This window comes from Cyphomyrmex costatus, unplaced genomic scaffold (genome assembly GCF_001594065.2).
Source record: "Cyphomyrmex costatus isolate MS0001 unplaced genomic scaffold, Ccosl1.0 scaffold505, whole genome shotgun sequence".
In the NCBI taxonomy this organism is placed as follows: Eukaryota; Metazoa; Arthropoda; class Insecta; order Hymenoptera; family Formicidae; genus Cyphomyrmex; species Cyphomyrmex costatus.
Window position 1 is genome coordinate 1 of NW_017279311.1, and position 12,397 is coordinate 12,397.

The following is a 12,397-nucleotide window of genomic DNA, read 5'->3' on the forward strand; positions in this document are numbered from 1 at the left end:
TGTAACACACTTTTGTTTTGATAATATATACAACACGTAAATTAATCTCGGTTCCACTAAATCGGCGATCCGATTCATGCTCATAATGCTTAAAAATCATTTCATCTTTGTTGCGTCAAATGTTAAACAAAGACAAGTGATGTTCATGAGTGTGTGAGTATGAATCCAGTGAGAACATGCCGTAACGTTCAAGCTAGATCTTATGGATGCTTCTAATTTATAATTTCGTGTGAATTTATATACTAAGTATGTAAATTCTTAAATGCGCGCCGAAATTTTTTCAGACTTATATAACGCAAACTCTAATAAACTATCGCAATACTATCACGAATTAAATTGACTAACAATTTAACAATTTTGATGCTCATATCATCTTGAATTTTAATAATGTTGAATGACATATTAAAAATCTGTAAATTGTTAATTTATATTGCAAAAAATATTATCTCGGCTGTGAGTCGAATCTCTGGCATTCTGTGCGAGCGCATTCTGTCCTAAATCTTTAGATTATACATATATATGTATAATACATATTATGTAATTTATATATCTTATTCCAGGGAATGGAAGTAACTTCATTACTTGTAACGAAGTTACAGTTACAAGTTACTTTTTTAGTAACTTTGCTTTTAGTAACTGCGTTATTTTCTTTTTTCGGTAACTGTAACGGTAACGTAGTTACATTTTTTGGATAACGGTTACCTTTATCGTTACTTTGCATACGATTGGATACGTTATAGCACGGCATAGATACGACAGCTATAAATGTGGTTGTAGAACATTGAATGTTTTTTTTTTAATACAGGCGTACAAGCTATATTTAGTTTAATTTAATCTAAAATTAGTACACACTTTGTTCTAATTGAGCTGTGTAAAAAGCTTTACATTTCTGTGTACATTTATGTTGAGTAATTGGAAAACACCTCTTTTTGCAAAACTTCTGTATTATATATTTTAAAATTATAACGTTATAATTTTCTTTCTATCAAAATATTTGATTTACAGCTAAAAGTATAGTTTAAGTAAAAATATAGCTGTATTACAGTAAAGAGATTATGTGTATCTCTTAATTTTCTTTTTAATTTCTAACATATATTGTGATTCAGATAGTCCTATATAATCTTCAAGTTTTCTGCAAAGTATAAAAAAATTCCTATACATAGTGTCAGCTATATACATATATATATTGTTTTTATTATCATTTAAACAAAAAACATTGCAAAAGTACATTTTAATACTGATTTTTAAAAAGTAAAGGAAAAGTAACGAAAATTTACCTTTCGAGTAACAGTAACTGTAACGAGTCACTTTTAAAAAGCGATAACTAGTAACGCGCGGTAACTCGTTACTTTTTTTACTCGGTAATGAGTAACTGTAACTTGTTACTTTTAAAAAGTAACTTCCCATTCCATGTCTTATTCTAACATCTAGTAGATTAAGGATACGGTCAACGCGATGCTATAAATGTTTTGAAGCGTTTCTTGATTGATCAATTTGTAAAATTCTTTTTTCTGATTGATCAATCAAACGTTCCAAAGCATTTATAGTGAGACTTTGACCGCATCCTAAGGTGTGTTTCCGGCCCGATCGAGTTTGCACCAACTTGGGTTAAAAAATATTTTGCTAATGGTAAGCTTTATACGTTCTACCTAAGAGAGCGCAAAACATTGTACATTGAAAAAAATGTTGTTCATAGTATCAATGAATGACATTTATTGACTTGAAATTTATTGATATAATGAACTTTTAATAGATATTATGAATATTATATTGAGTATTTTTCATTAGCTAATAACTGGATTTATTAATATAACAAATCACTGTTTATTAATATGATGTACTTGAATATATCATAACTTAATGGAACATTTAATTGAATCATTGAAAAAGTTCATTCTTCCAAGACTTAATAAATTCATTCATTAGATGTCTATTATAAAATTTTATAGAAGTGATAATATACATTCATTATATTAACGCATTTTTTTATTAGTTAATAAAATCTGTACATTAGCTCAATATAATCGAATTCGTTATATGTATTATTATTCATTGAATGAATAAAGTTTTTGGTTATTATAATAAATCCATTGCAGACTATTAATGTACATATTCATTGTCACAATGAATTCTGGTAATAGTTTAATAACTCAAGTTAATCATTTTATAAAACCTAAATCATTATAGGAATAAAACTGTTCATTGGACCAATTTTAATGAAGTTTTTATTAATACCAATGAATATTTTTATTGTATTTACGTACATTTTTGGTTCAGAGTAACGATGCCCCTCTAAAAAGCATCGTACCTGGCACGACGTCTAGTCGGATGCCGTCGCTATAGTGACCACCGGTCACTGCGGCGTCGGGCATCGTTACAACATCATTAATTCAACCCAGATTAGTGCAAATCCGGTCGAGTGGAAAATGCCATGTCATTGAACCTCAAAAACACTCGTCTTAACGTTCCCGGGATGAAGGGAGAGAAAAAAGCCTGAAAATCTTAAATCGCATGTGGAATCGAGCGAAGGCTCGTTTGAAATTGTTTTCTAAAACGAGAACAACACGGACTAATCGAAGTCTCTAAGATTTTTTTTCTTAGTCATTGTCATTTGAATATTGTTATTATAATTTCTGAATGGTTTGAGATGTAGGATTGAAATTTACAGGGATACAACAGGATCATAAAATCTATCATTAAACATCTACCTTGACGTTCCCAGGGGAAGAGGGGAAAAGAAGGAATATTTAAATGTATGGCTTGAAAGTTACAGTACCGCCGGCATTAGTATTAAGCCTATCTAAGGCTGGCGTCCGCAGTAATGTCATTTAAACATTGTTATTCAGAAAAAATAAATACATATCTTTTGTGCGTGTGTGCGTGCGTGCGTGAGTGTGTGTGTGTGTGTGTGTGTATAGCGCGGGCTCATCTTGGCTTATCTTTGATTGAATTGATTTTTCAGAAGATTTTGAAATTAGGCTGGAGTCCCATGGAGCGGAAATCTGCAGCAAAATGTAACAGCGAGACCAACTACAATCGCAGAAAAGTAGAGTAATGATTGGACTCACTGTTCCGTTTTACTGCAATTTCCGCTCCATGGGACTCCAGCCTAATTTCAAAATCTTCTGAAAAACCGATTCAATCAAAGATAAGCCAAGATGAGCCCGCGCTATACACACACACACACACACGCACGCACACACGCACGCACGCACAAAAGAGATGTATTTCTTTTTTCCGAATAATAATGTTTAAATGACCATAACTGCGGAAAAAAGGCTTAGAGACCTCGATCAGTCCGCATTGTTCTCGTCTTGAAAAGCCCTTTCAAACGAGCCTTCATTCACATGTCATTTAAGATTTTTAGGCCTTCTTTTCCCCTCTTTCCCTGGGAATATCAAGGTGGATGTTTAATGTTAGATTTTATGATCCTGTTGTATCTCTGTAAATTTCAATCCTACATCTCAAACCATTCAGAAATTATAAAGATGTTCAATTTAAATCGAGCAGTAATAAGATGTTTTCAACGATTCTAATCGTAGAGATAAATAATCGAAATGTTTTGCGCTCAACAGTATTAGACAAATATGTAAAGATGCTCCTGTTTTTACACAATTTATTACACAATTCACATAAAAACAGGAGAATCAATTCTTCGAAACAATTGTACCACACTATGTTACTTAGACCGTAAGATTATTCACTTATACATAAAAAACTGAGATATATTATTTTTATAAAGTATATTGATTAGAAATGTAGAAATTTAAAAAATAATGTTTTTTCGTTTCTTAATCATTTTATTTTTTAATTTCCAGAAATTCAATGGATGGCGATGGAAACCAAAAACCGAAAAAAACGCGATTTGGAAAGTACATAGGTAAGTACATACATATACACTATAGATAAGATATAATGTAATTTTTAATTAATATGTTAAGAATTTTTTATTTCTCATTACATTAAAAACCGATATGTATTATTTATAAATGTATATGATAGAAATGTATAAAAAATAATATGTGTCATTCTGTTTTATAATTTTCAGAAATCAACATACATATATCTAACTAAATACAGACAACTGTCAGTATGGGGCACAGAGACGTAGGATCATACTCGAAATTGAATGTTCCGAGTCGATCCACTTCGTCGTGGAGTCTATATATATTCGCTAGAAAAGACTTTTATACAATAAAGAGAAACAAGGTTACGAACCAATTTTGTTAAAATCTTTAATTTTTATTTTAATATATTGTGAAGAATATATTGACGTAATTTTTGGCGTTTCTTCTCGGCCTCCACTACTGGACTCATCAGTAAGGCATTGTAGTGGAGGCCTACCTTATACGCCTGAGAGAGTTATTAAACGAGATTCTATATAAAGAGATATACGCGTATCAAGCACTTGCGAGAATTTGCGAATATCGACCTCTGATGGCGGATCGACGTAGTAATATTCTTCGCAATATTTATCCATAGTAATATATGTATTACCCCCACCCTCCCAATTTACGCGCCGAACAATCGTCGATGATTATTCGCTACATACAACGGCAAGTACATACTACGCAGTGTCACTAAAAGAACAAAAAGGAAGATAGGAATCTCCGGCCAAGTGATTACGTTGAGGTATGTATTATTTATACCATCCGTATTAGCAAAATGCGGCGCACATGCGTGCAGTTTAAATCAAGACGACGCGGCGGCGTTCAGGGAGTCAATCACGTAACTTTGTTGGTTGTGCGAGTCGCTTTGTTCGAATATCAATACTAAATATATAGTAATAAATATACCACTGCTGATACTAAAAATTTATAGTATACATTACGTGTATTATAGATTTTTAGCATTTTACATGTTTTAGGTAATGAAATATAACCTTATATATTAAATCATATATGATTATATCTACGTAAATGTTTTTTTTATTATTTGTAAAATATTACAAAAATGTGTATATATAAAATTATTTATAAAAAATATATAGAAATATTGATATATTTTTATTATACTATTTATTATATAATAATATTTTAACAATATTATAACATAATTAAATATTAATTATCTTCGTATTAATGTAGTATTATTAATTATATTTGTTATATTAATAATATTACATTATTATTAATATTAAATATTTTTATTAATGTAATAACGCTTTAAGCGGGGAGCACAGACTTTTGCATAACGCATAAACCATATACATAAAGAATTTGATTGGTCCATTGATTCATGCATAAGAAAATGGGCCAATGAAATTCCTTATGCACATGCTTTATGCGTTATGCAAAAGTCTGTGCTCCCCGCTTTAGGCCAATGCACTGAACTGTATATAGTTCAGTGGGCCAATGAGATAACAACCGCTCATCAGCTGATTGGTCAGTTCCTGACACATCCGTTCGTGAACGAACTCATTCGCATGCCCATCTAGCAACATCGGTTAAATCTATGCTCGTAAAACGGACGTACATTTTCTCCGTCTCTCTGTTCTTCATCACTCTCCATCTCGACGTTCGTGCTTTGTTCTCCTTGACTCCTCGCGACGATTATACGACTACCGGGTGATGGTGGTTGTCTGCGCCAAGGTGCCCTAGACCCTAGAGTGGCCAAGAGTGTCCTAAAACGAGAATTCAAAGAATCTCAGACGTGCTTGTCGCGGCGGACCGAAGTGCAGAGTTCGTGTGGCTAAGCACCGTCCGTCGTAGAGGACGCGAGTCCGCCGAGTCTCGTCACGCTCGGCGACTTGAGAGAAACGTCAGCATTGCGGGTGACGCCGGCTGTCTTGGAGCCTCGTTAGAGTCTTGAGTCTCCATTGAGGCCCCGCGCAAGCCTCGCTGTATCGCGCGACCAAGGTAAGAATGCCCCGCCGACGTCTCATACTCGAGCAGGACGCGTTTGCTATAACGGTGCCGACCTGTGCTAGCCTCCCCATCCCCCCCCCTCCCTCTTCCCTGCATACTGGAGCCAGTCTCCCGAAAAAAAGAACTTGCACGCCTGCACATTCACGTCCCGCGTATTCCTCAGCCGCAGTCTCTCGATTGCAGTAATCGTGGATGTCGTCTTCCATTTTAATCTTTTATCGCGCGTGACCCTGGTCGTATAACCTAAAGGAAAGATTGAAGCGACTCCCTTCATCCGAAGATTGTAATAAAAAAAAGGCAAAGAATACCTTTTTTTTTTGGTGCGCATTTGATACAGAGATAATACAATTATCATCAGTCTACGATGATATAAATCCAGGTAATGTACATTGTTTCTGGAAGGAAGAAAAGGCTCCAAAAAAGTTTTAGGTATGTTCTTTTTGGGTGTTTTCCTGTAAAAAAGTAGGTGATGTAATATATAATAATATAAGGAATCAGTAGTTTCATTTGTACCAAAACTCAGATAATTCCTATTTGTGATGTCAGTTAGCTGCACATTCCTTTTCATTCTGACAAATAAGACTCAATTGAATTTTTACTTATGATCAATACAAGCTCATGTACTTCATCGAGTCTTGTAAACTGTAAATAAAAAATCTGTGTTATTATGCGATAATTTTGTTGAATTAGCAAGCCGTAACATCATTATATTAAATATATAACTTCAGATTGCAGTCACTTGTGTAAAAATGAAAAACATTTATTATAACCTCCTTATTTACCAATGTTAAAGATTAAATGAAATGATTATTTATTTCATTGACAATTTTTAATACTAAGAGTCCTGTATATTCGTTCTATTTGAAATGATTATTGTATTACACTGACTATTTTCTACAAAGAGAATCACACAATGAATGTTTAATTTAATATAATAAATTCTTGTTTTAGTCCTTCATTGGATCTAATCATATGTAGAAACTAATCCTATTAAAGAATCACTGAGCACTTTCTGCTGAACAAAATCACTATGTGCGTCATTCTTGCTGGAAAACACTACTTAACTAAACTTTTTGCACCATTTATCTGTTCTCTGTTTTTCTTCAATATGAAGAAAAAAAACTAAACTATTCATACTTCATCTAAAAAACATCCTGAGAATATCTTTAAGATGTAGAACATCTTCTAGAGATGTCTTTAGAACATCATTTAGAGGTCTATGTTGAATGAGTTGCAAGAAGTTCAGTTGCAAAAGAACAGACTTTTGATAGTGTTTTTTATCTCCTGACAAATTAATGTATAACTTGGACTTAAAAAAAAAAAAAAGAAATCTTGATAAGATACACAATGTTAAGTAGATCTCATATATATTATACATATAGGGTCTGTTAAATATAGAACTAGAAATCACTTTGTTTATTAATTGAGCAATATTACTACAATCGATACTGTGGATCCCTTGACATTTTATAACATGCACATAGTATAAGTTTTTTTAAAGACTTTATTAAAGAATTAACACTCTTAACAACCGTCATTGGAATTGTAATGGCAAAGTTTAATTCTGGAAGAAAAGAAGGCCTTAAAATATAATTGTCTGAAAAATAAAGTTTTTTTTCTTTTTTTAAGAAAATATCATGAGCTTGTGTTGATAGATGTTACCTATTATAATGAATTTTAATGACTAATTAATTGAATTATATTTTGCCAAAAACAATCATTAATAAGACACTACTAGGATATGCCATTATTAAAGTTTCCTTCATATTCGTCGTTCTTTAACCTGTCCCCCTTCCCCCCCGGTCCCTTTCCATTTTTTCTCTCCCCATAGGCCCAAAAAATATTCTTTCAGGTTGAAAGTTCGTTCGCTATAGTTTCACTAGTGCAGTACAAAAAATACGGTTCGTGATTTGTCAGTACTTTCTTAGTTTGTGTTGTGTTCAAGTTGAAAAGTTTAAAACGACACTAAAAAGTTCCGCGCGAAAAAAGTCCGAAGTAAAAACAGTACGGTATTCGTATATGTGAACCCGCAAGCAAAGTTCAGTTTCAGTAATAAAGTATAAAAAAAGTTTCGAATAAAAAAAAAAGAGAAAAAAAGTCAAAAGTTGTGATATAAAAAAAAAAGTATGTTCGACATGATATGGATCGCGCGCGTTGTGCCATCAAGAGCGAATACTTCACAGACTCTAATTGATCCAGGTAAGCTCTGTGATGCTACTGATGCAGATTATTCACTGCTACATTCGGTCGGTACGCCTCTAAAAGAAAAAAAAAGTTAATTTACCAAGTAAGAGAGAGATTGGAATGGGTTACGTTTAAAGATCTTAATCAAGACATTCCCGTTCCCGTCCGTTTGAAATTAACCGCCGCCTTCTAACGAGTCTCATTGATTTACAGGCTGAAATACAATCCGACATGTCCGACTCTGGTACAGACAGTACTTCAACGGAGGGTTATGATGAAGGCAGTAATCGACTTGTTTCGGCTGGAGATGAGATAACATCGTCACGCTATTCGCATCACTCTTCTGGATCGGAGCGACGAAAGTCCGCTGCGAGTTCCAACTTCTCGGGAGACAAGTCTCCCCGATCGCCGTTATCGGGTGGCGAATCCAAGTCGCCGCGGTCTCCCCCGTTATCGCCGAAATCACAGCGATCCGGGATAATGTCTCCCAGTGAGGAAGGTTCTCCAAGATCGATTCGTAGTTTATCAAAATCTCCACTGCCTATGTCACCGCCACAGTCACCCGTATCGTCAACATATCGTCCTCCCGCATCGCCAACATATCAACCGAACGACTCGCCAAAGTCCTACCATTCAGGAAATCACTCTCTTGATTCACCTCGATCAGATCGGAGTCTGTCTCGATCACCCATACGGGACAATGGATCGTGTCTCTCCCCCTCGAACGATTCTAAGTCTATGCGCTTTGGAGATGCCGAGTCGAAGGCGTCTGACCTGGAAACAGATATGCAAAGATCTGTCGATAACTCATTAAAATCATACTCGTACAAGAACAGCGAGTCCAGGCAAAGTTCACCAAAGTCGCCTAGATCTGGTCCGAGTTCCGTGAAATCTTTAATATCGGGGAGGAGCTCACCAAAGTCATTCAAATCCGGTCCGGCGTCTCCTATAGATGATCATGAATTGGATAAACCATCACCAGTACATTCAGGCCCTCGGTCTCCCGAAGAGGAGAAGAATGGGTCTTACAACGAATTGGACGGCGAACAAATCTCGGATGGGGACATTGAGGATGAACCAGAGCCCATGTCTAAATCTAAACCTATGACTCATAGCGAGGATTTGTCCGATGTATCGGATCTTGAGAGCATGGATGGTCCTGAAGACTCCACTGATCAAAATACAGAAGTAGGCAAGGTTCAAGAACAAATTGCGAAACAAGAAATCACTAAGGACGAAGAAAATATCAAAAAGGAAGACAAAATTACACCAGTTGGCTTGACAGAAGAAAGTGAGCAACTAGATTTTGAAGCCGATGGTCAATGGAAAGACGAACGTGACGAAGGTAAATACATGAATTTTAAATCCAATTTTTATATATCGAAATTGTACAGAGCTCTCTAAACATTATAATAAAATTACTTCTTAAACGTTTCGTTAAACGAGACATGTATAAAATTGCATTTACTATAAATATGATAAAATTATAGGTGAAGCTGAGGTGCCTACTACAAAAGAGATTAAAGAGAATACGGAGAAAGATAGCAAAGACAAAGATAAAGACAAAGATAAGGATAAGGCGAAATTAAAAGAATCTGGCGAAATAAACGATAAGGAAGAAGGAGAAGAGGGAGAAAAAGAGGAGTCTGAGTTGGAAGAGGGAGAGCTTAGCGATGGAGATGACGCACGACCCGAAGAGACTGAACCTAGACCAGTATGTCGCTTCTATAGTCGGGGCCAATGTACATGGGGCGTTAGTTGTAGATTTTTGCATCCAGGTGTGACAGACAAAGGTAACTATACTATGTTCGATATGGTGAGGCCTATGGCATATCCGCCACACGCTGCCGCGTCACACGAATATAGATCCCACATCGAGAGACCGAGTATGCGACCGCCGATACCCGGTTACGGTGCTCCTACACATGCACCTAAGGTGGAGGAAACACCGACTGAATCTGCTTGGGAACGCGGTTTGCGTCATGCCAAGGAAGTAAGTTGGATGAAAGAAGATATTGTTATGCATGGTACTATGCATGTCGCATCTGTAATGTTTTATAAGCAAGTCTTTAATCTAAAATGCGTAATCAAGTTTTAAAGAAGATATTTTCTCGCCCGATTATCTAGATGATGCGAAAAGCCAATAAACGCAAAGAATCGGATATGGATTTCGAAGAAAAGAAAATGAATTTGAGTTTGGGACAGGATGAACTGGACAGAGAAGCGGGATACTATGTGAGAGCTGCTAGTCCTGAGCCGCCAGTCGAAAGATGGCCACAACGAGAAGCACCACGTCGAGTATCATCTTCTAGATTAACGCCAGAAAGATACGTTGATGAACCCGAAGGGTATTATCCTCCTCCGTCCGCATCAACCGATTATTATAGGTAAGATAACGAAATAGTCGTTTATGGCCAAGTCCTAACTAAAAAAGAGAATTATTTCTGCATTGTATATTATCAGTCCTCCTGAAATGCTTTGCAATCAAATCTATTTTCAATTTTTTTTTAACTAGGCGAGTACACTACAAAGAGTCACGCGAGTATCGGGATCGTTTTGATTATCATGCGATTCCTCGTGGTGCACATTCGGTTTCTCCGCCACCTCACCACCGCGAACGCGAGAGAGAACGAGATCGTGAACGCGATAGAGAACGTGATTATTACGAAAAATATGAAAAGAAGCATAAGCGGCCGTCACGGGAAGTCATTGTAGAACGTATCCCTCCATCGAAACCTTGGCGAGAGGAAGAACCACCTCCTATTGAAAAGAGTAGAAGTGACGAATGGGCGGATCCGTGGATGCGACGCAAATCCCCGAGCACTATGCGCCGCAACACATCGTCTCGCCGACAACCTCGGCGGCAGTCTTATTCTTCTGGTTCTTCGTATTCATCAACGAGGTATTACTCATATTCATATGCGATTGATAATGTTAAAGTCTTACAAAAGAGCGCTTTATATATAGAAATTTTCGGAAGATCTGAAGATGACTTATCGAAAATACATTCAATAATATTTCTCCTATGAAGAGACAAAGAGAAAATGAAGATAGTCGAGAATGCATTGTTGCATTTTTTCCAAAGTGTTTATCGTGCTACTTTGTTATATGTATAAAAACGTATTGGAGTATCGTCTTTTTAGTTCTAGCCGTAGCTCCAGTCGTTCTAGCTACAGTTCTTACGACTCCCTATCCAGGTCTCGTTCACCTTCCCCTCCGACTAGAACTCGGTCTACTGGTAAAGGCAAGACCACTGTTCTTACTCCACCTCCTTTGAATCCTCCGGCTGTCCCTGCAGCCACGCCTCAACGAGGTGCTATGCTAATGAATCCTCCCGCTCCCTCTCCTCGTCCACCCAAAGGTTCTATCTCTCCAACGGGCACGCTGCATCGAAGGGCCGGACTGAATCCACCTGCCCCAAGTCCACTATCGTCTCATCGTCATCATGAAAAAGCCAGGGAGCAAAAGGCTGCTATGGCTGCAGCTGCTGTGGCTAAAATCATTAAAAGTCGTTCTAGATCTAGGTAAAAAGAGATGACTCTTATTAATTAAATAATTAAATTGAAAATGAAAGGTATAACTTTAAAAAAAGTCTCAATGATTTTAGAGATTCTTACTAATTCTTGCACTAATATACGTGTAATCCGCTACAAAATTTTAAAAAACTTATTTTGATAATATAACAAAGTCAGTATTATAAACTCATTCGACAATAACGAATCTAATCTTAGAAAATACTTCTTGGTTTGTGTTATTTATTAATATTGTATAAAGATAAAGAAAAAAAGGAAAGGAAAAATAATACGTTTCAGATCGTCTCATAGTAGTTCGGGATCGGAGAGCAGTGGAAGTAGTAGCGACTCTAGCGAATCGAGTTATTCGTCGTCCTCCAGCGGGACGCGTAGAAGAAAGGGTTCGACACCGCCGATCCGCAAAGATTCCAAAGGCATCGACGCTTTGAAGATAAGCGGCGCGAAGCAACAGATTAAGTTAACGCTAAAGCCCACGAGCAACGCTACAGCCGTAAAAAAGGTCGACCGTAGTGCACTTATGGCAGGTAAAAAGCGTGGTATTGAGTCACCGCCGTTAATCGACAACAAAGCGCAAGTAGCCGCGGCGGCAGCTAAAGCCGCTAAGAAGGCGAGCTCGCGACGCGAAGAATTATTGAAACAACTAAAAGCCGTGGAAGATGCGATCGCGCGTAAAAGGTCGAAGGTTTAATTCGACTCGATTAACGACAGCGATACGCTCTTCGTGAACAGGGATTGAGAAAACGATATAATAAATATATGCAACATATAAATGTAAACGAAAGAAATTGGTATAAATTTCGATATAACATATGT

General features: G+C 36.5%; 1 protein-coding gene across 5 annotated transcripts; it reads left to right on the forward strand.

Annotated features, from left to right (window-relative positions):
* Positions 1–5,612: 5,612 nt before the first annotated feature.
* Positions 5,613–12,397, forward strand: LOC108778661 (zinc finger CCCH domain-containing protein 18). Of its 5 annotated transcripts, none has more exons than XM_018545894.1 (7): positions 5,613–5,858; positions 7,699–9,396; positions 9,542–10,044; positions 10,179–10,438; positions 10,567–10,953; positions 11,195–11,575; positions 11,864–12,397. In XM_018545894.1, exons 2-7 carry the CDS (start codon positions 8,283–8,285, stop codon positions 12,270–12,272), a joined length of 3,054 nt encoding a protein of 1,017 aa, XP_018401396.1. In that variant the 5' UTR covers positions 5,613–5,858; positions 7,699–8,282; the 3' UTR covers positions 12,273–12,397. The 5 variants fall into 5 exon arrangements, with proteins under 5 accessions (XP_018401396.1, XP_018401397.1, XP_018401398.1 ...); XM_018545895.1 differs by having other exon boundaries at positions 7,720–9,396; XM_018545896.1 differs by having other exon boundaries at positions 8,265–9,396.